The sequence below is a fragment of the Simochromis diagramma genome, unplaced genomic scaffold (assembly GCF_900408965.1).
Source record: "Simochromis diagramma unplaced genomic scaffold, fSimDia1.1 OVJJ01000685.1, whole genome shotgun sequence".
Classification (NCBI taxonomy): domain Eukaryota; kingdom Metazoa; phylum Chordata; class Actinopteri; order Cichliformes; family Cichlidae; genus Simochromis; species Simochromis diagramma.
Genome location: NW_024387477.1, coordinates 3,727,547 through 3,754,291, shown reverse-complemented (window position 1 = coordinate 3,754,291; position 26,745 = coordinate 3,727,547). Strand labels below are relative to the sequence as shown.

The 26,745-nt window shown below is 44.2% G+C and overlaps 3 protein-coding genes across 3 annotated transcripts; 2 read left to right on the top strand and 1 right to left on the bottom strand.

The window, feature by feature from the left end:
- The first annotated feature begins 403 nt into the window (after positions 1–403).
- LOC120723963 (non-histone chromosomal protein HMG-14A-like) lies at positions 404–3,902 on the top strand. Its single transcript, XM_040015837.1, has 6 exons — positions 404–545; positions 1,503–1,535; positions 1,713–1,742; positions 2,396–2,443; positions 2,535–2,654; positions 2,772–3,902. The coding sequence occupies exons 1-6, from the start codon at positions 531–533 to the stop codon at positions 2,817–2,819; spliced, it is 294 nt and encodes a 97-aa protein (XP_039871771.1). The 5' UTR covers positions 404–530; the 3' UTR covers positions 2,820–3,902.
- A 4,846-nt stretch (positions 3,903–8,748) lies between these two features.
- On the bottom strand, positions 8,749–19,660 carry LOC120724184 (flocculation protein FLO11). The gene is made up of 3 exons (XM_040016231.1): positions 18,502–19,660; positions 15,899–16,213; positions 8,749–15,639 (listed from the first exon to the last, which is right to left on the bottom strand). The coding sequence occupies exons 1-3, from the start codon at positions 18,514–18,516 to the stop codon at positions 12,349–12,351; spliced, it is 3,621 nt and encodes a 1,206-aa protein (XP_039872165.1). The 5' UTR covers positions 18,517–19,660; the 3' UTR covers positions 8,749–12,348.
- A 325-nt stretch (positions 19,661–19,985) lies between these two features.
- LOC120724186 (charged multivesicular body protein 1b-1-like) lies at positions 19,986–26,249 on the top strand. Its single transcript, XM_040016233.1, has 8 exons — positions 19,986–20,559; positions 20,876–20,973; positions 21,067–21,213; positions 22,216–22,284; positions 22,377–22,484; positions 22,631–22,674; positions 22,867–22,939; positions 26,055–26,249. Exons 1-8 carry the CDS (start codon positions 20,544–20,546, stop codon positions 26,100–26,102), a joined length of 603 nt encoding a protein of 200 aa, XP_039872167.1. The 5' UTR covers positions 19,986–20,543; the 3' UTR covers positions 26,103–26,249.
- The last annotated feature ends 496 nt before the right edge of the window (positions 26,250–26,745 follow it).

Genomic DNA, 26,745 nt, shown 5'->3' with positions numbered 1-26,745 from the left:
GAAGTGAATCTATGGTTAAATCTCCCCCGCTGACTTCTGCAGAGGCGAGCCTGTGCTTTAATAAGAGCCAGCGAGGATGCCTGGCTCGCACTGGGGGCATGTTGCCTGCCGCCGGGGCCTGTATGAACCATGCATGCGGCTCTCTCTCTCTCACACACACACACACTAACACGGCTCACTCGTGTGAAGGCAAACATGTCCTCGAACGCGAGCCTTTTCCCCCTTCTTTGCAGGCTTCCTCCCATCTCCCTCTGCAAGAACAAGCCATTCGCGGCAGACCCCTCAACATCACCGGCTCCAAAATTCCAAGTGTTCTGCAGCCCCGAATGGCGTCACCCGATTGGCCGAGGGCCTATCAATCATGCCTTTAGCCGCACCCCTCCCCCCATTCAACCACTCGCCTCTCTGTTCCAGTGTGTTTACTACACTGCCGAGCATAAGGGAGACACTCGTCTTCACATGCACTGATCCCACAGAGAAAAAAAACAGTTTTTAGTTGTATTTGTAAGGAAACCCTCCAAGAGATCAACATGCCCAAGAGAAAGGTACGTATTACGAAAATAGCAAAAATACTTTGAGGCGGATAGCAGCCATTAATGCAATGAAAACGATTGTGAAGACATCCCTCTGAGACATTACTTAATTATAACGCAACGGATAGCGGTTATTTTTCGCTGGTAATTTTTTGCCTGTTTTCTAGATATAATCTGCATTTTTTTTGTGTTAGAGCGAATATTTTCCTGCTCGGACACGGCCTTTAAAACGCCTTTTTCGTGTGCGAGCCGCTGTCCTTTGGGGAGTCAGAAGTCTCTCTCGGTCTCCATGCAGTTAAAGCACAAGCAGCAGCCATGCTTTGCAGCTCTTGTCCACCTTCGTCGCCCGACCTACCGAGAACAAACGCTTCGCTTATCGCCGTTCGGGCTCCAAACCGGCCCGAAGTGGCGCCAGAAAATGCCTTAGTGGCTTTACTTTGCATTTTGACCGCGAAAACAAACATTCGCCGTCGCGTTTCGATAAAATTATATATTTTCTCTCTTTGTTCGCGGTCCCAAATGGCTGCGATGGCGTTTCCCTGCCGCCCGGTGGCGCCTGTGAGTCCGCTAAACCTGGTCCCTCCCCCTTCTCAGAGACTCCCGCGCCAGCTTTCAAATCTCAGCTCCATGCACTGAATGAGAGAAAGAGATGGGGGGGGCGTGGAAGGGGAAAGCAAGGCCTGGACCCTCGAAATATGGCCTCAGAGACCCGCACGACTCTGCTCTCACAGCCTCCGTCGGAATCCAGGCGTGGAGCCGGCATTTCTGGCCTGTAAATCGCTTAAACCCACCTGTATTTGAAATGAACTTTGCTTTTCACCTGAAACTGAAAAGTTTTTTCAGCACCTCTATGACCAATCCTAATATGTGTCCAGGTCGCACAGCATCTGTTCGCTGTTGATATAAACAGCAGCTAAGCTCTTATTTTTTCCAGTCACTCATTTAAAGCTGTTGTATTGTGTTTTTCAGGCACACGGAGCAGAGGCAGGAGAAAAGGAGGAGGTAAGCAAGGAAACGGCGAGCTGCACCTCTCGCACGCCATTTAAATTCAGATTTTAATCGGCACGTGAGAGATTAAAAGGGAAAATAAAATTTTTAGATTAAATACCTGTGTGTCTGTGCTTCCTGCTTGTCAAAATAAAAGCCTCGCATTAACAACAACCTCTTGTCATGTTTCAGCCCCAGAGGAGATCAGCTCGGTTATCGGCGGTAAGATGGCACACACTTTTCCACGCTCACCGACATCACCTGATGAGAATGGACACGTAAAAAACCCAAACAAAGCGGAGCGGCTAAAGGTGTAGCACATGCAGATATTTAAATTGAGTGTGCATAGGGGCGCATAGGAGCAAGAACTGCGTTTTCCAGCAAAGCAAAACTTTTCAACAAGTTGTTTTTGCATAACAAAGCATAGCAGTGACTTGAGAACAGTTATATAGTGCATTAAAATTACTACAAATGTCTCAGATATACTTTAATTTGCCTAAATTCACAATTAAAGCAAGATTAATGAACATTACAGTGAGTTAAAACCACCAAAATCAACCTCAAAGATGTGTTCACATGTATCTACATGTAATACTAACTAAAAGCCAATAGCTGGCATAATCGAGCCCCAGTATTGACTGTGGGGGTTTTTTTTTTCTTAATGAAGCAAATTATTGGCACACTGTGTCTTTATTCAAAGAAGTTTCTTTTCAGGAACATTTTAGGGGTTTAAAGATGTCTTTCATGCACCAAAGTCCTCATGAACATTCAGAAGTACTGGGAAAAAACAGGCTCTAAACTATCATAGATACTCCTGTAGTGCTGCTGTATTCAAGTGTAGCAGTTTCTACATCGCTTTCCTCTTCTTTCCCCAGAAACCGGCCCCGCCCAAGCCGGAACCAAAGGTGAAGAAGGCGGCGAAGGTGAGAGGCTAAATGAAGTTGTATTCGAGGGTGGAGGGAGGGCGTTTGTAGATGCTCAGCGTGCTCACTGCTTGTGTCTAAACCTGAACAGAAAGAAAAGGCTGTGAACGACAAGAAGGAGGACAAGAAGACCAAGAAGGCGAAGGAGAACGCCGAGGCAGAGGCGAACGAGGAAAACCACTCTGAGAACGGCGAGGCCAAGACCAACGAGGTGTGTGAGCAGCGGGGACGCCCCTCCCCTTGGCCTTTTTGGACAACCCTGGTAATTTCACGATTTCACCAAAAACTAACAAAGTTTTAACTTCAGCCTTTCTGCTTCATCCCTTAGGTGGAGGCAGCTCCCGAGGAGGCCAAGGAGGAGGCCAAGTCCGAGTAGCACCACTGCCCAAACTCTCTCCTCCTCCATCTTCTACAGCCCCTTCCCCCCCACTCCACCCAAAAAAACTACCCCAGCCAGTCCCACCCCACCCCCCCTCTAAGTCTCTCTCACATGGTTTCCCTCCAAGGCGTATTGTTAACAGAGGAATATTTTTATCAATGATTTTATAAGTATCCGTACAGATTTTTAGCACAAAAAAGCAAAGCTGATTATGGAGCGCCTTGCAGATTTGCAGTGGTCATATCAAAGTGTCTGCAAGCGAAATGAACACACTAAAATCTTTTTTAAATGGCATTTCATGATTGTTGAAGGCTTGTTTTTGGTGTAGAAAGCGTGTCCCTGCCGGATTGGCTATGTTGTGAGTTGTGTATTACTGTGGGTTTTTTTTTTTGTTTTGTTTTTTTTGTTTGTTTGTTTGTTTCACTTCTAACTCCACAAAAATCAGACCTTTTCTTCCTCACCTCCTCCCCTTTCTCCCCCCTTTTATCCACGTTTTTACTACAACGGTTCAGACATGTCGGTGTGGGCGATTCCTTTTAGACCTCTATAAACGTGCAGTGAGTCCCCTCCTCATTTTTTTTTTTTTCCATTTTTGTTTCTCTGCTTCTGTCTCATGGTGTTTTTTTTTTTTCTTTCATTGAAATTGTGTTTTGACGAAGAAGAAGAAAAAAAAAAAGATACAAAACGAAAAACTACTAGCGTGTTGTCCATAAGAAAGAGGAAGACGAACATGTGAAACATTCCGGAGAACGGCGACTGCCTCCGATCCGTCTCCTTAGACGACCCTGCGTGTATAAAAGAAAAGAGGAAAAAAAAATTCTAAAAAAAAGAACAAAACAAAACAGCTCCCGCTCCATCCACGCTGTCACGCCAGCTTTTCTAAACACTGTTTTTTGTTTTAGTTTTTTCTGGTTTGGTTCGGTTTTTTTTTGGTTTTTTAACAGCGATTGAATTTGGAATCCTTCTGTGACAAAAAAAAGGAAAAAAAAAAAAGAAAAAAAAATATATGCAGGTGTCCGGTCCCTCTCTTATGTTCTGAAATTCTCTTAATAAAAAGAAGTCCTGGGAATTTTCCTCGAATCGGAGTGTCCAGTTTGCTTTCTTTGACGACAGAGTGGGATAAATAAAGGGAAATGAATGGGGGGAAAATGGGTTGTGAGTCAAAACTCAAGCGTTTTGTAGATAAAAGCAACCATGTGTTGTCTTTGAATTGAAATATAAAGCCTGCTTGTTTCTTTAAAGCATGCGATTTCCACTACTAACTGTGCTTAAGAGCCTCCCGGGATCTATCTGTACGCATAATCAAAAATGACTGCATTCATTTTTCTTTTTTAAACATGAACATCCTTGCCACTTAGCAAAATCCAGTATTTCCTTCAAGAGAAGCTGCTGCAGGTTATAGATTCCACATTTCATCCGTCCTCCTTTCTCTGATTACACACTCAAGTCCACTTCATCCTCCAAACTTACTCGAGGCATGTTTGTTACAGCCTAGACTGCAAATATCTGTTGCAAAAGACTCTTTAAGGGAGGTCAGGTCAGCAAAAGGTCAGCCAGACCTTCATTGTTCATCCCACTGATCGATCCTTCTAAAATGCACCAGTGAGAGGACATCATACCCAGTAACTGAGCAAAGTCTTTAATAAAGTCATGCTTCTACATCCTCTCTGGCTCGCAGCCTTTACAAACCCAGAGAAAAAGGGCCTAGATGCAGACAGTTCCTAACTGCCCGCTTCTTCCTTCCCCTTTAGGGCTTAACACGCTCACGTTAAACCCTGGCGTGAGTGCTGTGACCCACATTCACCTCGACACTGAAAGAAAGAAGAAGTTGCTGCTTTATTTCGTAACCTGCTTTAAAGAGAGCCCCACATTTAGGTTGCACGTACAAAGCTTTCATGCATCGGTTCATGGCAAAGGCCTGGCAGGAGAATGGTGAAGAAGATGCTTGTAGTCTGCTGAGCAAACACGGTGTGAATGGGCGACTCTGATGTGCACTTGCCTGCAGCACTGGGTGTGTGAGCGTGCACGCTTGCTGCGTTCTGTTGAGCCTCAAAGTCAACCGCTGCTGCGAGTTCAAGTATATGAAGACACATATGCATGTGTGTGTGTTTGTAACAGCATTGTTTTTCAGGCTTGGACTGGGTGCAACAGCCTGCAGCAGCTCCTCTGGTTTAAGCTTCAGCTTTGTGTCTTCATGTGCTTCACTTATCTGTGAATCACTGCACAATATGACGCTCGATTTTAATTTGTATTTATTTATTTTGTTTAGTTTTGGGTTATTTCCCCCCTTCTCTTCCGCTATGCTGTGCAGCAGTCTCAGTCCCTCTGACCTGCATTGTCATGGCCGAGCACTGGGCTCCATTTTGTCGATGTCTTGCTGTGCGTTAAGCGTCGTTGCGCCTCGCCGCCACTAGATGTCAGTCTTGTCTCATATTTCATACCTTAAAAGAAACCAAAACAAAAAACGCTCTTTGCCCACGGCCTCATGTGGAGCTTTGATTAACCTTACATTTGGTTAACTCATGCATTAAAAGGTGTTATTCTGTGTTTTATTATTATTTTACTATGAGAGATGACTCACACATTTCTTAATAGAGCAAAAAAAAAAAAAAAGCATTTCAAAGGCCTCCTTACCTCCCTTCCCCTTCTTATTCACATCTCGCTTCGTTATGGCTTTTAATCCTCTTGTCATCAGCTGTTGTTTAATGCATTTACTTTTCAATCTAGTGTGACTTGAGCCGGGCCGGATAAAAGCACACGGTCGGGCCTAGGCGATTAATTCGCAGCCTCTGTGTGTGAGATCCGTCGATAAGTGAGGGAAACTAAAGGAAATACATTATTGATCAGACAGAAAGTTTCACATCTCAGCCAGGGTGGTCTCTTTTTTATTGCTCACCACCTTCTTTCATCTGTGCACTCCTTGTGATATTCCTCAGCTCTTACACTCTCATTGATCCGTCCATTCACCCTGTCTCCTGTGATCAGCCCTCTGACTCGTTAACGGCTTTGATACCGAGACACACACAAACACGCGCAAACAAACCAAACATGCAGCCCTCTCTTAAGGCAATCGGGCATCAAAGTTCTAATTAGCCCCTACCGATAGTGTTTTATCTTCTGCCTGTGTGAGTGCTCTGGCTGAAATTGAATGTTTGTCTGCCTGCTTTATCTGTCTCTCGGCCCATCTGCCGGTCTGCCTGCTCATCCTCTTCTGTCTTTTCACTGTCTGGTCTGAGTAATCACAAGGCTGCTTTGCCCCCACCGTGCATGAACCCCCCTCCACCGCCAGTGTTTACTCTCACTTTGTCCTTACTCCTGGCAGGCTTGTTGACTAAAATAGCCCCCACCCCCATTTTTCCCCTTTTATTTATTTTTTAAACATTTGCACAGCCTATTCTGTCATCCCACGCGTTTTCAGCTCCCGTCGTTTACCTCCCCCTGTCCGCATCCCTCTGGTCAGGGACTGTGCATGTTTGCACACATCTTCCCCGGTGTGTGTTACATGGAAGGAGATGGAGGGTGGGGTGCTCTCTGAGTAAAAAAGAATGAGGATGACCTTTTGCGAGGAAGTGATTTAAATGATGCCCTGTCGTCAGCAGGAAGAGCACTGTGTGAATGTGGATGAGCAATTGTTGTGGAAAGGACGTCACACTTTTTGCACACGCGTAAAGCTGGGGGACAGTGCGCGCGCGCGCGCGCACACACACACACACACACACACACACACGTTCAGGTTCACATTTTGAATGGAAAATGTCTGGCTGTCTTAAACAACTGTTTGTGTTCGACTGTCTTGTTTATCTGTACTCGATGGGGGTGGGATGTTCAGGAGTGAATGGGAAGACGCAGGAGGAGAAAGAGAGGAAGAGGAAACTAACGGGAGGTGAGGAAGAAGAGGGGAAGGAGAGAAGAGAGGAGAGGAAGTGTGCAGGGGAGAAGAGCTGGATGCAGATGGGGATCTATTCTCTCCGTGCACACAGACAAGATGGAAATGAGTGGGCGTCTGTGACGTCAATCAGTGAACACACACACACTCCCCTCCTCTTCCAGTCCCATGCTAATACATGCTTCACTGCAAACAGCAGCAGTCCTACGGATCACAGGCATAAACATCAGCACACACAAACACCATCTCCACCACACACACACACACACACACACACACACACACACACACACACACACACACACACACACACACACACACACACACACAGGCACATTCAGATATGCAGAACTGAGTTTCATCTCTGAGCGGCTCGCGGAGCGCAGGATCTCTGCTCTGTTGTTTACACAGAAAGAAAATCTTGTTTGGCGCCACAGATGGCATTTAAAGACACTCAGATCTTTACCAAAGTATAAAACATAAAAAATTCTAGTCAGATTAATGTAAACATATATATGTTTTGTTCATTCTGTTAAAATTTCTTCTAAGTTTTTCAAACTTGTCAAGTCTTTGTTTGAACCTTCTGCAGAGCGCACTCACTTAAATTAAAATTTCAATAAGAAACAAAAAACTGGCATATAAGCCGACTCCAGCGCACGCTACAGCCACTCTTGTTTTTGTGCAGACCTAATGGAAAGTTGCTGTGTATATGTAATGTGGAATTATCTTCCTTTTAATGGATGAAGGTTCCGCTGAATTCAGTCCCGGCCTCCGTAGACTTCTCGTGCCATCTTATCGCTGACCGAGGGAATCGAAACAAGAAAATATAAATTCTTCATGTATAACCAAGAATGTACACAATATCACACAAGATAGCATTAGGGGGTTGTTGGAAGAATGAAAAGAAGATGACTACAATTAAGGCATGCTATTGACGCACATAGATGGGTTATCTTGTTGAATGCTGGGTAACTGTACCCCACTGTTCATTTAAATGAGAGGGTGTGAAGAGTCTAAAAGGAATCCACCGCATCTTGTCTTGAACATGAAAAGAACTACTTTCTAAAAGCTGACATTTTTTGAAGGATTTGAGCACAGAAACTGAAATTCGTCAGTGAATGTCACAATACATCATCAGCTACATAGCAGCACTTGTGCTGCTGTATGAAGCAAAACACTTGGTAAACTCACAGCAGCCACCTGCATGTTTTTCTCAGTAAAATGGGCCCCTCCCGCTGTCGTAAACCTCCCTTTCCGTCCGCCTGATTGATCACCTCTTATGTAAGCCAGTGTCTTTGCCACGCAACCACCATTAAGATCCATTATGCTGAATTTAGTTTGCATAATTAAAAAAAGAAGTAAGGTCTCGTTGACCCGCAGGTTCCTGAATAAATCTGATAACTAAGAGTGAAGTAGGCAGGCGGGAGGCACAGACAGCCGCTCAGTAAACATAATTGTCTGCCACTATATTCCACATCGGTGCACAATTTTCCACTACTTTAAGAGGAAGTTAAAGCCATCGTGGTGCGAGCTGAGCGTGAAAAACATCACAGATGGGTTGGCGCCGCTCGGAGAGAAAGAAAGTGATATGATCGACAGCTTTGATTCCTCAAGGTTTTCTGATTCAGGGCCCATGTAAGGCGTGTATTTGGCAAGTTCGCCTTTAAGAAATCATCCATCCATGTCACAGAGTCGTGACGACACAGACTTCTATCTAGAGAAATGAAAAAACTATTTTTGAAACACTCCACGCTGCCTGCCCAATTTTTGCTTTTAAGGATGAATTACCGGATAAAGTAAGAGCGCATCCGTTTCAGAGCGGGGGCGGCGCGTGTCTGTGTGTGGGGGGGATTTGGGTGTGTGGGTGTGGTGGGTAGCATTAATGATGCAGCAGACACTTGTCTTTCTGGCTGCTTTACTTCTTTGAGTATTTATCTCCCCCCTCCCCCCCATAATGTTCTCATGTATCCTCAGCTGGAAGAGGACTGAGTCACTGCAGCCATGGAAGCAGGTGGGTGGGTAGGAACACAGTGGATGGGAGGGCGAGGACATGGGTGTGGGATGTGGGGTAGTAGGAGATGAGGGAGGGGGATGATGAAGAGGGAGGTTGTAGTGAATGAAAGAAAGAATATGTGAATGGTGAATACTGTGTGTCCATTTTATTGCTCTGCACTGCTCAATCACTAAAAGACAAATTCTGTCTGCAAAGGCAAATAAAGCCGTCCCAACTGGTTTTGGACTCTTACAGTCGCACGCAGGAGACTTTAAAGGGTAATCGAGAGAAAGGAGCAGAAAAATTAATTCATGGGAATATGATCGGGGGAGTGGGAGCAGGGGGAATACATTTGTCGGCAGCCTTAATTATCTTAATACACACTTCAGGCAGAGCTACATGTTTCATCCCTTAAGCCTCCGCTAACCCCAACTTGATGCTTTGCTTTTCTTTTCTTTTTTTACATTTTTTCCCCTGCAGAGGCTAAATGTGCCCACAAGCGATTCCAGATTTAACTCTGAGGTATAAAAAGATTAGGCAATGTGAGCATATCAAACTAGAACCCATATTGTGTTCATAAAATGGTGCTGAGAACATCATCTAACCAAATGTATTGGCCTGAGTGTGTGAGGGACAGAAAGAGACAAAGGCAGATGTGTGGGTGATGTTCTCTTTTTGTCTCACTGAGTTTGAAAATGTTTATTGAGGGTGGACGGGTGGGCAGACCATTAGGAAAATTGATGTGCATGCAGATGTGTGTGGACATGTGTGTGTGTGTTCCTGCTCTGACATCACTGCTGCCGTCACTGCAGCCACCTCACGGTGACTCCCTTGTGACTGAAGGCCTGACAACCTCCCACGCTCTCCCCATCAAACTCCCATGCTCCTGCTCCTCTCTCGCCTGGCTTCATCTATAAACCCACCCCCCTCCCACCTCACTCACTCCTCATCCCCTGCTTTCCGTCTCCTCCTTAGCTCCGTTTCTATATCCATACATCATCTCCGTCCACTAGCTTTTCACCTCACCCACCTTCTTTTCATTCTTCCTGTTTTTTTTCCCATCTCTTTCTCCCCCTCATTTGGTGTGTGGGTCTTCCCTGTCTTCCGTCATGCTCTCTGCACCCACAGTGCTCCCTGTCTGTGTCTCTATGGAAACCCTGAGTGGACATAAGTAGCTCAGAGGTCTGTGAAACACTGATACAGACACTATTAGATCACATGCTCCCGTTTCCTCTCAGAAAGCCGCGTGCGTGTGCAAGCCCTACTGTGTGGGAATAGATGCTGCGTGACCATGGCAATACAGCCTCCTCGCAAGATACACCTCGTCTCCCCCTGTGCCAATGACCTATCAGTGGTGTAAAGTGGGAGGAAAGGATGGAATGAGGGAGTAAGTAGGGAGTCCTATTGTTTCATTATACTGTAAGTCTCTTCAATTACTAGCTGGGGAAAGGGACCACCTGATGCCGCCTCTGCACAAATATTTCCATCAGAAGAACACACACAAGGCTGTGTTACCATGGCTTCAGAGGACTCTTGACTTACAGTCATTTCTTAGAGACATACCTTAACCTTATCGCCTTACCTTAAAATATGTCCCCATCTTATACTATAGTGATTTAAATTGCTTCATGTCCTCATAAAGATGACAAGTCCCCATAAATATGACTATGTAAACAGATTTAGGACCCCGTAGTATCATAAATTCCAACCCATACAAACATACACACACACCGTCCCCCTCCTCTCCTTTCTCCCCGATCACTCTCACACCTCATGAACCGTACTCTCCTCACATTTACACATTGTTGAGCCTGCTGTGTTGCGTAGCTCGTGCGTCATCTGTGTCCAAACACATCAGAAGGACAGGTGATTTGTGATAAGAGGCCTCGCACAGACAGAATTTTACAGCTCTGGGTCGCTCTCCTGGGCACCATCGTTATTTGTCGGTCACGCTTAAGTGGATCATTACAGAGCTTAATCATGGGGAAGGATACGTAAGCTGCACAGCATGTCATTTCGGGAGTGCCGTGAGGTTATGAACGTGCGTGCAAAAAGGCAGGAAAATACGATAGTGGAATTCTTTTTCTCTTTGCAGTCGAAGCATTAACCGATTTGAAAAAGGGGGAAAAAAGAATCAGTTTCACTCACATGTGAAGGTTTGTCGAGTCTCCCCTTTATTTTATCAAAATGTACATACAGAAACTACAACAGGACTACATTAAAGAAGACATCAAAATGGGCAGCAATAACAGGGGTCAACAACTGAACAAACACCCAACCCAGCCCCAGGCCCACCCCATTAACATCCCCAGTGCAGTGAGATAAAGACATGCCAATGATGTCTCACATTTAGGCACTTGATTTCCCTACCGAACCATCTTTGGTCATAGTTGCTGTTGCACGGTTTCAAACTGAGATTCAAACAGGTTTGAGGTGGATCCGAACTCGATTCATGTGGGTTCTGCTGCGAATCGGCCGAAGCCGATGTACGCTGAGAGGAGTCGCATGAGTTTTAAAGCAAATCGGTTTAGACAGAGCTGCATCTGCCAGGTTTAGAGATGACCCAAAGATGGTTTTAACCTGACCGCCTCCATAGAGTAAACCGCAGTATTAATTAAATTAACACTAGATGATACAATACTTCACATGATTACAGAAAAGACTCCACAACAGAAAGGAATCAAGCAGCACATCTTAACACAGTTTACCTGAAAACAACGCAGTGTATTTTCACACGATATACTGTAATCAATACGCTGTACAGTCTATTCCAAAGGCAATGTTGTTAGACTTTTTTGTAAGAACTAATCAGTCTTTTTACCACTGAGTATAATCTTGGAAAGTCTTGCAAAAATAGATCAATTTTTAATAAATTAAAAGCCTTGTTTTGATTGTAGGATGTGACCTTTTAAGCTACTCATGCATTGTCTAACTTTGTGTGTATACAGTAATATGTGTTACCTTGTATCTCTTTATGTATGTATGCATGTATGTGTGTCTATATGTATGAGAGTGATTTGATAAAAATACTGTACACACTAGTAGACTTATCCCTCTCTCCTTTTTTTGGAATACACCTCTTTCGGTAAAGGAATAACAAAGTTACATTAAACTGTTTAAGAAGCATAGTAGTCACACAGTATTTGGCAGTGAACAGTCCTAATTTATCCATGCACAATATCAACCACAGGCAAGGTCCACATTCTGAACAAACCCATTAAGAACAACACAGTAAGAACATGGAAAGAGTTTACAAGAATTTAAGACCCTGGAAGTGTGTGTGTGTGTGTGTGTGTGTGAGTGTGTGAGAGAGAGAGAATGTCCACAGCACATTTGGTTTCCCAGGGAGACCAAAGGCCTATGACTCATGTAGTGCATACAGCATTTTCTGGAATTTTTAACAATATCGGAAGAATTATTATTTTCCACAAAGCCCAGATAATTACATATAATCATGTTAGAACCTTACAGAGTACTTGGGGAGTTTAGTGTAAAAACCCACTCAATCCCACCCCCATAGGTCTATTATAGACCAAACAGTTTATCCCTGGATTATATTTCCATTCTCAAGCTTTTTCTTTGGAGCATGCATCATCCCCTAGCTCAATTGTGTATTTTGTGTAATGACATGTATATCCATGCATGTTTTACACAAGTCCAGTTTGCGGGTGCAGGTGTAAAGGGTAAGGTTGGTACAGCAGAGCTGATCCCCCTTGGGGTATGTAGTAGCTGCAGTAGCTGGGTTCTGCTAGATAGGGGGCAGTGTGCTCAGCAAGGTACGGGGCAGGCTGGTAGAAGCACGTCACATGGTCTGTGTTGGGTATTATGTTCTGCTCTCCCAGAACCTTCAGTGCCAGCACTGTGATCATATTCAGTGTTTGACGCCTTTCGTGTCCCATCAGACACACTGTGCTGTCATCTACCACACGACGCAACGTCATCAAGTACTGGTACTTGCTTCTCTCCTCGCCGATAAAATGGTTCTTCAAGTAGGACAGGATCTTTCGCTGTTGTTCCTGCACGTCAGGGAAATCAATAAAAAAGCGTGAGCACATGTAGCGCTCCAGTGTCTTTATCTGAGTCTCGCTGGCTGGTCGGTAGTCTCGCACCAACAGGTTGCTGTATTTCAACAAGCCACCACCTCGAATCTCTTCGGGGTTCCTGGTAGCAATCAGGCGGTAGCGCAGGTGGTCCATGGCTGCCTCAAAGTCACCATACATGCTCTCCGCCAGGACCTCGACAGCAGGGACTGAGTCAGATGCCTGAGGAGAGTCACACTGTTCAGAAGTGTCTGTGGTTACCTCAGGGGCCTCTTTGTTCTCAGGCACAGAGTTGGCTGCCTCAGTGGCTTCTGGAGAGGCAGATTCCCCGGGGCATTCAGACTGAGAGTGAGGCAGAACATGTGAGGTGGAACTTGGGATAGTGATTGGAAAAGAGACAGGCTCAGTAACCTGAGGCAAAGATGAGATATATTCATGTTCTTTTTTAACCTCCAACTGTAAGAGAGGAACTCCCGGCTGAGGGGAAGACTCTTTAATCTGTTCATCACTGTCCGTGTTTAGTATCAAAGGCTCCATGTCTGAAGATACCTGAGGTACAAGGTCCTCCGACTCCACCGGTGGAGTGAGGCAGAGGAGGGGAGGGCTCAGGCAGGGGGAAGGGGGGGTGAGACAGAGCGGTGTAGGGCTCAAGCTGAGCATTGGAGGGGTGAGGTAAGGAGGCGAGCTGAGGCAGGATGAGGTAGGGCTGAAGCTTAGGGTTGGAGAGCTAAAGCTAGTAGCAGGGCTGACAGTGCTTAGCATCGGAGACGAGAGGCAGTGAGATGGAGGGGTCAGGCATGGGGGAGGGCTGAGGATGGGGGGCGGGGGAGTTAGGCAAGGAGGGGACAGACTGACTACTGGAGGGGTGAGACAGGACACAGGAGGTGTAACACAGTGGACAGGAGAAGCTGGACTGAAGGCGGACCCTTGCGGGCTGTCACTTGGTTGATTCACAGCCATCTTTTTGGTCTCTTGTTCTGTTCTGGAACTAGAAGGATCTGACTGTGAAACTAACATGTCTGCTGAGTCAAGGGGCTCTACTTGTTTGGCAGTTTCTGTAGGGGAGGACTGACTGGGCTCACTGAAATCCACATGTGTAGTTGGTGTTTCAGTAGGGCTCTGAGTAGCCGTTTCACCTGGGTCTTCTGTGGCTAACTGAGAAACCGGTGGGTCTTGAGGTAAAGCAGACATGGAATTCAGAGTAGAGGTGGAGATTATATCAAGGGCTGGATCCGGAGCTGGGCTAAAGTTAAGATCTGAAGCTAGGTTACTGGAAGGACTAGGTTCAGAATTAGTTTTAAAAAGAATGGTGCTTGTTGGGGTAGCTGTAGAGTTTGAACTGGAAGCAGTTGGCTCTGTGTTAAAGGCTATCTCGGGGCTCGCGTGAGGGTTTGACTCCAGGCAGGGCACAGAAACGAGTAACTCGTTTTCAGGGAGTGAGCTGGGGTTAGGACTGGGGGTGACCTTTCTGCACATCCTCCGAGGGGGTTTGGGGGATGAGTGTTTGAGCACCACCATGTGAGATAGTCTCTCTGAGGCCTTACAAGGGGGAGCAGAGGAGGTCTTTTTGTCAGAAGAAAGGCTAGGTGGTGGAAGTAAAATATCCTGAGTATCTGGAGGGTTAGCGGCATCAAGTGTGTTAGGTGTTTTTTCTGAGTTTTCTGTTTGTTGTGTGTTGTCAATCTCCAGCAAATCCTGTGCGTCAGGAAGCTGTGTGCTGCAAAGTGTGAGAGCGGAAGAGGAGGAGCAGGAACAATCAATACCCTGTGTGTTCTCTGTGATTTCACATATTTCTGTGTCAGTTTTCCTCTCTTCCTCTATTTCTTCCTCTGTTTCTGCATTTTGTTCATCTGCTAACTTGTGTGAGGATGTACTAGTGTGTAGAGCTGGCACATGTTGTGTTTTATCTTCCTCACTGCTGCTCTCATACTCTCCGAAAGACTTAGATACGTTTGTTTTATCAGATTGCTCTGTACTGCGAGGGCTTTCTCTAAGGTTCAGACACTCTCCCTGGGTTTCGTTTGAGGTTTTTGGCATCTCAGACTGTCCCATCTGCTCTGCTAGTTCTTTCTGTTCATCAGGGGGTTTTGTGTGGTTAGCAAGTTCTTTCTGGACAGAGAGTTCTCCGTGGTTTGAATGTGCTGGTGGTAAGTCGTCACAGGGCTTCGCTTGCTTTAACTGTTCTACCTTTGTTGAGCCTTCAGTCTTTTCCAAGAGCTCTGGCTCATGTTCAATCTGAGCTGGTGGTTCAGCTTCCTCAGGGACTTGTTTCTTTTCTGACAAAGATGTCTGGCCTGTCTCGTTTAAGTTTTCTCCGTGCTCTGACACTTCCTTCAACCCTTCAGGTATTTTCTCTTTGCTGTCTTTCTCCAGTGCTGTGTGTTTTGTCTGGTTTGAATGTACAGTTTGTTGCGAGAATTCGGTCTGAGAATTGTTTTCCTGCACCTCATCTCTCTGTTTTATCTGGCTGTTTTGAGCACCTTCTTCACCGAAAATGTCTCTATCTGTGGGCTTTTCTGTTTCTGGCGCAGCTGTTTGATTCAGCAGGGAAGGAGAGTATTTATTCTGATTCTCTGCGGGCTGGTCCTTAACTTCAACCTTATTCATTTTGCGCTGCGAGTCCTGCTGCATGTAAGACTCTAGAAGACGATCCAGAATGATCTGGAAGGAGTCTACGCTGAACTCAAATTGCCGCCTGAGCGCACTCACAAATTTGAGCTCCAGGTTTTTGCCACTGTTGTTTGAGAGGGAGATGAGGCTCCAGCGGTCATGTTCGTTGAAGACTTTTACCATTTTCTGGACATAGGCCTCTTTCATTGTGGCGTTGCTGATCCTTTCCCTGTTGACTGCAGCAGGCAGAAAGTCCAGCAAGCAGCCCAGCACTGACTCTTTGATCACCTGGGAGGGCAAAAAGTTAACAGCATGACAGCTACAACTAATCACAACGATCTACTGAAATAAAAATCACTGCTGTGGTTTAGGTTTTGGTATAATCTAGTTAAAACAAGCATGATCGATTCAGCTACAAATTAATTATGGTTAGGATTACAATATCATGTTTAACAGAACCCCAGTAAAAATCATTTGCAACCCCTACATGGCTTATTCAATGCTGTCAGCGCAGGTAACTGGTGTCTAAACGCTACAGTAATCTCACCTGGAACTCCTCTTGAGTGGGCAACTCCACTCCAAAGATGATGTCCAAGTCCTTGTAGCTTGTTCCGTTGTCTCGGACAAGGACGTGGCTGGCCGTGGAGCCGTTCAGACGAACATCTCTAACTGTGATTCCCTGCTTCTGCAGCCTGGCCCGCACGGCAATGATGATGTCACGAGGACGCAGCTCCAGCGTGGGAAAATTCCCACGGCCGTGGATTGGAACCACCTCTGAAAGAACCTGATGGAGAACCTCCACCTGCTCAGCGTTCAGGCTGTGAAATCGCTGACTGGATTTCTTTTCAGACATGCTGCTGCCCTGAAGGGAGGGATGACAATGAGAGTTTATTACAGCTCCTCAATGAAATATGCTGTGTGTTTCTCTCTCTCTCTCTCTCTCTCTCTCTCTCTCTCTCTCTCTCTCTGACACACACACACACACACACTCACACACACACTCAGTATCACTCATATGCACACTCTCTGCCAGTCTGCTGTCTGCAAGTCACAGCTTGGCTGACAGCTTTTCCACAATGCTAATGTAACTGCTGTGTTGACAAGCTGACACATGGAGCAAACCACGCAGATGTGCTTTGCATAAATACTCTTCAACTGTTCACCCAGGTCACAGCAAATTATGGGGAAGTGGTCGAGTTACAAAAAGAGTCTGAAATGCTTTACAGTATTTACTACTCACGACTTACAACGTGTTAATTAGTCACTTTATTTACACTCCATCTATTAATAGCTGGCTCAGGATTTCATGTAATTCCCTTAACTCAAAATATAACATTTACTTAGCCTTTGTATAAGATAATAATAAAAGATAATAAAATGCAACCTTTGTTTATTATTTTCACCGGACAAGAAAGGGTTAAGTTGAATGAGTCATCACCAGCAGACTGCATTAATCACACCAACGTCACTAATTAAAGACACACATCTGTTTTTGTGGCCGTGTGTGCAGCACATGATGCGTGCATATTACAATCAATAAATCCATCCATTTGTGGGACTGCATGTTAAACGTATAAAAAAAAATTCCAACCCAAATTGAAACAAAGAGAAATTAAATAAGAGCTAATTATGCTGTTTTGCATTTAACATGTGGAGTCCTCCGGGCACTTACACACTCAGCCTCTGCATCCAGACTCCATTAATAAATCTCTAAAGAGTCAAAATATTTTCAATAAGCTGCACAATATCTTTATTTGCCTAACCAAGTCAGTCTGAAGAGTCTCTGTTAAGTGACTGAGTGTGCGATTGTGAGCGCCTGTCAAAGTGTTTCGGCGAGTGAGTGCTCGTGTTCGTGTTTGCAACTGTGGTTCATAGCAGCCCATTATGATCTATTGTTTGCTTTAATCAATAGTTGTCACTCAGTGCTACAGCTGAATGCAGCTGATTGCTATGATTTGTCAATACTAGCAGGCTAAACAGTGGGATAATAATGAGCAGTAATCGGATGCTTTCTGGTATCATTTAGTCAGACACCAGAGGGTTATAGTCTGTAACAACCACAAACAAAATCTATAATGGGGGCGTCTTAGAAAGCTTTGCATGCATTTCAACAAACACTAAATCAGCATAAGTGCAGATCGTACATAAAGCTACAGAAGTACAGAAGTTGCTGTTTTTTGAAGAACTGCTTACCAGGATGAAAAGAAGTTGAATCTTAGAGCACAGAGCTCCTAAATAGCTTTTGTGGATGAGACATCGGCTCACGTGTCCCACTTTAACCAGGCAAACTTCACATCGCAAAATGATCATACATCCAGAGCTGATACAAACACCTCCAGATGTTTACACTTATCACACGCACAGCGACACAATATGTTGACGAGGCACTGCAGGAGCGTTTTTCCAACTGGCCCCTTGTATTTCCCCCACAACCCCCCTCCCCCTTTCTCACTCTCCTGCAAACTTGCAGCCTGAGTGACTCATCCAGGCGTATCGGCTCAGCTCACACATAATCTATAGCCACTGAAAACCCAACAAATCTGAGAAGCTCATACACACTGGGCTACATGTACAAACAAACAATAAGGCTCTGTAAACTCAGGTGAATGTCTTGGGTATAAAATCTGTCAAGTAGCACACAGGAGGGAGAGTTAGTCCTGTGGTTAGAATACTCTAAATATATGTCCTTTATATATACCTATATATAGACAGACAGACAGACACACACACACACACACACATACATACATACATACATATATGTTATTTGCATGCAAGTCCTTGATTTTATAAACATATGAATACTGAAGTGGAAGACAACTCAGTAGGCTACTTACTGAGCTTATAACACAATATTTACTGAGAAGAAAGTCTGTATTTTTAAATGCAGTGCTTGAGTTCACCAGTACATTGCTAAAATAAAGAAATAAATAAGAAATAAAAATACAGCTATTAATTTTTCCCATAAAAGTTAACACCTGTTGGGTGTTATAGTTCACCACTTGTACAGTTTCACAGTCCTGTGGCAAGTGGAGGCAATTAAGCGCAATGAAGTGCCTGCCAGGGTAAAGGGCAGCACTCGTGAGAATTAAAAACTTAAAAACGGGATTAAAAGAAAAAAAAAAACTTCACAGAGCTGAGTGTTCTTACCTGTTGCTGAGGCATCTGAGGGAGCAAGCGGCTCCTGACTTGTCAGCGGGATGAAACAGCGGGTATCCACCGAGCTACAGGTCCGGAGAGTTCGTGTTTTCTACTGGCTTTGTTTTTTCTTTTGAAGTCCCTGCCCGCTCCGTTTAGACTCGATGCTGACGCGGCTGGGTCCCTTATAAGGCATGCGTTGCCAGAATCTGCGCGCGAGTTCATTCGGGCGCTGTCCGGGAGGCGCGTGGTGCTGAAATGAAGAATGAAACGAGTCCTCGCGCTCTTGTTTCTCCTTCGGCAGCCTGGAGCGTAACGCAGTTTCCATAGCGACCTGCCGTCATTCAGTTATGACTGGGGAGTGCGCGTGCACGCGCGCGCGCGTATGAGTGCGCGTGCAGCAGTCTTCTCACAACAATGGTGGAGTTGTGGTGGTAAAGAGGGCGTTAACAAGTGTCAGGGATAATTCGAGTGTTCGTGCCAGGCCTGCATTAAGAAGAATAAAAGTTTACAGGACGAACTAATCACAGCCGTGCAACCTGTGCGTGTACCAACAAATCCTCACTTTATTATGTGGCCTTTCTGTGTGTTTGACGTGTCAGCGCTGAACTCAACTGCTACCACATCACCTCAGTATTACACCGTGGCTGAGCTGAGGTTGAGGCCATAAATGTCGGGACATATGGTTTTGGGGGGACATTTTCTCAACCGCTTCTCATCACGAAAACATCATTATATCTAATGCTGTGTCCACACAAAGTGTCAGCAGATACAGTATGAGTCATCCATGCAGCTCCCTCCCCCTAACCCAGCCTTAAACCCCCCCAAACCCGAGCCTTCTTTGGCTGGCCGGTGCACGCACACACTGGAACACTTTCTCTATCTGGACAATTACAGCCAATAATCCTTCTCCCCCCTTCATACTGCAAATTCTTGCTCCATCCCTTAAAAACCTACTTGCACAAATCCCCGCGCGTGTTCCCTTGCCGTGTTAGCTCACACAGCCATTCTTTCCGCGCGGAACTCTATAAACAAGCAGTTGCAGATGTTACCTAGTTACGTGTTAATGCATCCGCAATAAAGTGGAAGGATATGCGTGAAAGCGTTAAGTCAAACACGGCTGGCTCTGTGGAAAAGGTCAATTTACTCCTTCTCTCTCTCTCTCTCTCTCTCTCTCACTCACACACACACACACACACACACACACACACACACACACACACACACACACACACACACACACACACAAATGACGTCACTAGACGTGTACCACAACCTACCGATACCGGGTAAACTATTTTTAGCCTGGATGGAACTTGTCTGCTTTGCTTTGGACACGCGCACCCAGTCCACTTTTCCAACGGTCGTGACGTAGAAGGCGCGAGCACGTCACGCAGAATCGTGATCAAGTGTGACGACGGTGAAAGGTGGCCAGAAGTATCAGCGATTGTATTCAAAGATAAAGATTAACTAAGATGGTTCACACATTTCTCTTCTGCCCCGATATAAAGGTTTTAGTCATAGATCGACATTGTTAATGCAGATAATTTATTAATTAGTGACAAAGCTTATTTTGTACGTGTAAATATGGGTCGAATAGTGGGCTATTAATAAAATATAGATGCAAATGTTGAGAAAATAGGTCATAAATACCACCAAAAACAAGAAGGAACATTCGGGAATAGTCGTCGTGTCTAATAGACGCTCTTTAGCGCATGCGTGATAAGAGAATTCCTAATCTTTCACACTTAGTAGCATTTTTTGCGAGCGATGGAATTTATTTTTTAACTGCCTTACCAACGGATTAATATTTCACGATTATAAGAGCATTTTGGGGGACAGAAAGACAAATAAAAAAATCTACCACTCTTTTTTAATCGAATTAAAACAAAAGCGGAAGTATCTGCAACCGATGCATCTTGCCTCGCTACACTGCCGTATGGTATAACCCTCAAAAATCAAAACAAGCATCTCCGGTTGAAAAAAAGCGAGTGTCTGGATGCTACTTTGTACATTACGAAACTCAGTAGTTGTCTCAGAAAAAGACTTTTATCATGTCGAATATGGAAAGTATCCTTTCATTTGTACTCTTACGTACATTTGCCTAGCAAAACCGTAGCTAGTCATAAGCTGGGCTTGGTAATTAAGCTAACTCTTTCATACATGGAAGTTCTGCTCTGTTGTGTCGTTATGAGCAAAAACCTGACCTTGTTTTCACGTTTTTCTTTTTATATTTGGCTAAATTTTCGCTAGCATCATGAGAACCACTGACTTGGGTTAAATAAGCTAGATGTATTCAGACTCGTCCTCATAGCATTAAATTGTAATTTGGATTTATTACCAGTGCTCTGCTAACATGAAACAACCCCTTGACCAGCTGCTCAAGAACACTTGTTCAACCTGAAGTTTGCTGCCAAGGAGCTACAGCGTAACTCCAGGAAATGTGATAAAGAGGAAAAGTCAGAAAAAACTAAAGTGAAGCAGGTTGGTTTATTACACTTATTAGAGTCTTGAAAAGCTGGCCCACAGTATAACTGCACCGCGTGTTACACTGTGTGTGTATGCTGTGTTTCTCAGGCTATCCAGAAGGGTAATATGGAGGCAGCCAGGATCCATGCAGAGAACGCCATCCGGCAGAAGCACCAGTCCATCAACTTCTTGAGGATGAGTGCCCGGGTGGACGCTGTAGCCTCTAGGGTCCAGACAGCTGTCACTATGAACCAGGTCAGGACTGTGGGTCATGGGTTTGCAGGTCACTCCTCTTGCTTTTCCACTGTAATGTAAACGATGACCACCGAAAAACTCTTTTAATGGCATACATTAAGACAGAGAATGTTCCCTGGCTTGAGTTGGTTGTACTTTGCTTTTTACGTTCCATTCAAAGTCAAAATCAGTTTTGCTTCTCTTGGATTGCAGTGATTCTAAAGAATGATATAAGTAATTATAGTTGTGTACTGCAACTATTCCAGATATTTGTCACACATTCAGATGTGTAAATATAGTGTTTTTTTTTTCATTTTTAAAAGGTTATATATGTAAACCAGATTTCATCGTAGCCTTGCATGTGCTATGACATCAAAACCTCTTGTCCTACATTTACAAGGAGTGTGCTCGTTCACCACATCAAATGTTATGCATGTATTTTTTTCACTGTGCATGTTCTGAAAATGACATCTTATTTCAGAAGAGGTGAAGAGCGCAGCCACTTCAGAGTCAGGCAAAAGGGCTCGCAGACATGCAAACAAAAAGACACCAATAACATAATGTCATTAGAGGCGCTTTAGACCTTGTGCTATTAGCTCCTCGCTCTTGTGAGAGTGACGGCCTCTTTTAAATTGCTTTAATTCAGCATCACTACAGGAAAGGCACCTTTTCACAGAGTAAAGCGTAATAATGTCTGCAGAAATGGAAGGAGTGCGTGTGATGTTACAGCCGAGCAACACCTCTGAGCACCCTTGTGTGTTGCTATAATACCGCTGCCTCTCATTAAAGCTAATGCCATCGCATTTATTATAAACCCATTTACCGCAGCTTGTTTACCTAATGGTAGGTTTGTTTTTGACTAGATTAATCTTTAATCAGCATCATCCTAGAACTATTAGAGGTGCTTCTAGTGTGAGAGTCATGATAGAGGGTCTAGTTAAAAGGGTTAAAGTGACACCTAGTGGACACGTTGGAAAACAGCACCCAAGCTTCAGTGGTGTATTTCATGTTTTGTTTTCCCAGGTGTCAAAATCCATGTCTGGAGTGGTGAAGTCTATGGATGCTACACTGAAAAGCATGAACCTGGAGAAGGTTAGAGGCTGTTTGCAGCATATGGCACAAAAACTATTCAGGAAATTTCTATTCGTTAATTCATTTTTTTGGCTCACTGTGTTTCTGCACAGATCTCTGCACTGATGGACAAGTTTGAAAAGCAGTTTGAAACTCTTGACGTGCAGACAGCTCAGATGGAGGATACCATGAGCAGCACCACCACTCTAACGACGCCTCAGGTAACACTTCCTGTTATCTCCCAAGAAGGAAACACTCCTGAGCCCTTGTTGCTGCTTATGCATGCAGGATCACTGCATTCTTATTCAGTTGTTTCATTTCTAAAGGCCTTTTTTTTTAAATTACTATTTGCTTGTTGGGTCCCTAGAATGAAGTGGATATGCTGTTGCACGAGATGGCTGATGAAGCCGGGTAAGATCTCTACGCTGTCTAAAAGCATTAGGAAAGAAATTGGCAACTGCAGTGTATAAAATGAACTGTACTAAAAGCTTTATTCAAATGACTTTCATTAAGATCGAGGATGCACCTCTTTCACTGTTTACAAGGCTGCCTTGAAACACAAAAGGCTCATTAAGATTAATTAATTAGATTTTTATTTTTCAGTTTGGATCTTAATCTGGAGCTTCCTGCAGGCCAGACCTCTTCACTGGCTTCATCTGTGGCATCAGCAGAGCAGGTAAGATATCCCAGTAGAGCAGGGCGATATGAGCAAAAATATTTTATCACAATATACATTTGAAAATTTGCGATAATGATATAACTGACGATATAATTGACACTAGACAAAATACTTTACAACTCCACAATTTTATTAGTGAAAAAAAAACCCATCAATGTATTTTCACTTAAACAAGCAGCTGTTTTTTATGTGCATTAAAGTTATATAAAAATGTAACAGTGCAAATGCAAATTCCTTGCTGACAGTTTAACCAAAAGGCATTTCCAGTGGAAATTGGCCGACATATCCTCAGCATAACCATGTAGAATATCCACAACACTTAAAAAGAGATTAAACACACACAATACGGTAATATTATGTTGAAGCACCGTACGTATCACTCTGCGAGGCTCCTGCCTACGATAGCCGTAATGCTCCGAAAATCCATCAAGTGGTGCGGGTTCGTAGGCAGGAGCCTCGCAGAGTGATACGTACGGTGCTTCAACATAATATTACCGTATTGTGTGTTTGACAGATTTTTGAGTGCCATGTACCACATAAAATCGTTTAGAGGTCAGTAAACACAACCACAATTCATACATAAGACACACAGGATTATAAGGGGCACTGTAGATTTTCAGGTAGCATGCTCTACCAAAAATAGTGCTTTGTTGTGTATCTGACGGATGAAAGCTAAACCAGTTCCACACCACTGAAGTTGCAGCATTTTTACAAACCAATTCTGGTTCATCCGTTTCATTCAACGATCTGCTTTCGCCCTTCTCATTCTCCGTCGCCGCCATGCTTTTTCTGCCATTTGTGTATGAAAACAAAGGCACTGCGTATGCGCGTTTTACCCATATTCTATCGCGATATTTCATTTTCTTATCGTTGCCCAACATTATACCGGTATTACCGTGAACAGTATGATATGGCCCAGCCCTATATACCAGCTGTTAAACATCCATCCTTTAGAGCAGCGGTCCCCAATCACCGGTCCGTGAGTCGTGTATGTGTGATATCTGACAGGGTTTTATTGAAGCGAGTCATCAGCACGACCCTCTGGTGGACAAAAAAAAAAATCTGTGCCAAATCAAGCGTGCTGATCCATCCACTGTGCCGATCCCACGGGAAATGAGGAGGCAAGTGAATGTACCTACTTCAAACCCATAAGTATGCAGGTCACTCTGTTATTGTTAAGCAGAATTTATGGTTCAGTGAGGGCAGCGCAGCCGGGGATAGCCCATCTACCTGCAGACCAGTGTGTGGGCTACTCTTGCTTGTGCTGTGGAGAACAGTGTAAGTGTGAAACTGAGTGTAAAGATCAATGAAAAGTGTCCACTGACCCGCTGTCTGTGCTTTTCATGCTGTATTTTTGAAGTCACTAAAGGTTTTTTTTTGCGGTTCTCCAGTTCCCAGTAAACTCCACTGTTGCTCCTTTCTCTATTCCAGCCCACTTGTCAACCAGTCAGCATTTAGCGAACGCATATGACTTCCGCTTTCAGTGACATGCAATTGGAATCTTGGAAAACTGCAGAGGAGCAAGTCTGTGTTGGGTGAAAACCGTGATACACTCGTTGTCTGAATGGTAGTGTGTACGCTGGAGGACACGTTTACGGGACCTTAAATTACGCTTTAGTCTGACTAAACCATCAGAAACAGACTTCATGAGGGTGTGCTGAGGGCCCGATGTCCTCTAGTGAGCTCTGTGCTCACCGCCCAGCATGTGGAGCCCGATTTGCATTTTCCATAGAACACCAGGATTGGCAGGTCCACCACTGGTGCTCTGTGCTTTTCACAGATGAGAGCAGGTTCACCGTGAGCACATGTGACAGACGTGAAAGGGTCATGAGAAGCTGTGGAGAATGTTATGCTGCCTGTGACATCGAACATTGATTCTGCAGGTTGATCATTTTCATTTCCATCAAACGATGTGACATCCCTTCACTCCTAACGCATTACCTCGTCCAATCAGTGTAGATATCGATGTGATTTACTTTCCCAGTGAGATCTGATGTGTTTTCAAAGTGTTCCTTTAATTTGTTTGAGTAATACATGTTCTTCACATGCCATTAAGGGTCAGTCAGTGGGATTTGTGGAACGTGTGAAGCCACAAAAAGGATCATCATTGTCTTTCCTGTTTAAGGAAACTTGTCTTTTATTGAGGTTTTCTTCGGTTTGTTTTGTCCTTTTTGTTAGTGTGATTGCTTTGTTACTCATCTTTAACCTCCTAAGACCCGAACTCTTCCATTGCATGCATTTTTAATTTCTCTTTGATATTTGGGCATATTGGGGCCTGATGAATGTAAGATTTTTTTTTCTTACCTTTTTCTGTTTTTAAGAAAAGTAAGAGCCACATATGAAGATATTTGTTTAAAATTTTGATAGAACAGTAGCAGTAAAATGTCCTCGTAAGTGGATATCAGGCCCTTAAGTTAAGTATTTTGGTCTAAATAACCCAAAATGTGATGTCCACATATGTGGACGCCAGGTCCTAAGAGGTTAAAGAACATTGCTGTCTGTCAGGCTTAACCCTGTATCCCTGTAAACCTCACACAGTTACAGCAGTGAGCTGGTTGGATTTTACTTAATGGCTCACCCTCTGTTTCACTGTATCACATTTGGATGAAAATTGCTTGAAACCGAGAGGTTGGTTAGCGCCCCCCCGGGAACAAGTGCTAGGAAAAAATGTGTATTCCCGGATAGCAAAAGATAGCGCATGAAAATTTGAATTTCAATCATTTAGCAGGTTTTTGGAAGTTGCAAGGATTTTGGATCACCAGGTGGTCACTGACTGGTTTCCGGGCATGCACGACTGGGAAGATAGCTAACAATATCTTAGTACCTGCAGCCCTCACTAGGATGACCTGCTGTCTGTTGTTTTGAAAATGTGTACATGATGCTGGCTGCAAACTAAATCTACCTACAGGTATAAATATTTAAAGGAGCCGGAACATAAAAGATTTACAGTTTTTATAACTCTGTTCTTTTCTTCAGCCCTAAGAACACACAAGATCAATATATCGAACTGGACTATGAATGATTTAAAACCAAAGCTCCTGTAATAAATGTTTCCTTTGACCTAGCTGTCTCCATCTGCTGATTTCTCTCTCGTCTTTCGTGCCGTCATCAGGATGAGCTCTCCCAGAGGCTGTCCAGGCTGCGAGACCAGGTGTCATAGTGACACGGCGAGGAAAACAACAAGAAGGGACAAGAAGGAGCAAAAACACGGAAGGGCCAATAAAAACAAAAAGTGCAATGTGCCTGCAGGCTTCATGCCCTCCTTTATATTCTTTTTTTTTTTTCTTTTGAGAAAAGCCTGAAAGCAGAAAATGATGTTTTTATAAGAAAGCAGGCTTTCAGTCCTGCAAGTGCGTACAGCTATTACCTCAGTCTAAGCTGGTTATGTTGCATGTGTATATAATGCAAAGCAAAGTAATATATTTATTTATGTACTCATTTATTTCCTAACTGAATGGATATTGTAAGGGTGTACTTTTACTGCTACTGCTGACGGTGTTGACACTTTTGTTTTTTGCTTCCAGCGTCAGCTTTGCTGTCGTAATACAAAATTCTCCAGGTGAAATAGTTTCCTTGAGTATTTAATAGAATTTTCTTCATGTAGCAGTAACCACTCCAAAGGCTCACACCGCACTGCTATTCACAAACACAAAGTCATTAAAAGTATTGCAAAATCTCGTCCTTGTCACTTTTTTTTTGTTGTTGTTGTCCTTGTCATTTTGTGTTTTGGATGAAGTATGCAGCACACATTCCTCTCGGTCTCTCCATTTTTCTGCGTGCCCCTCCCTCTTTCTCTTCTTCAA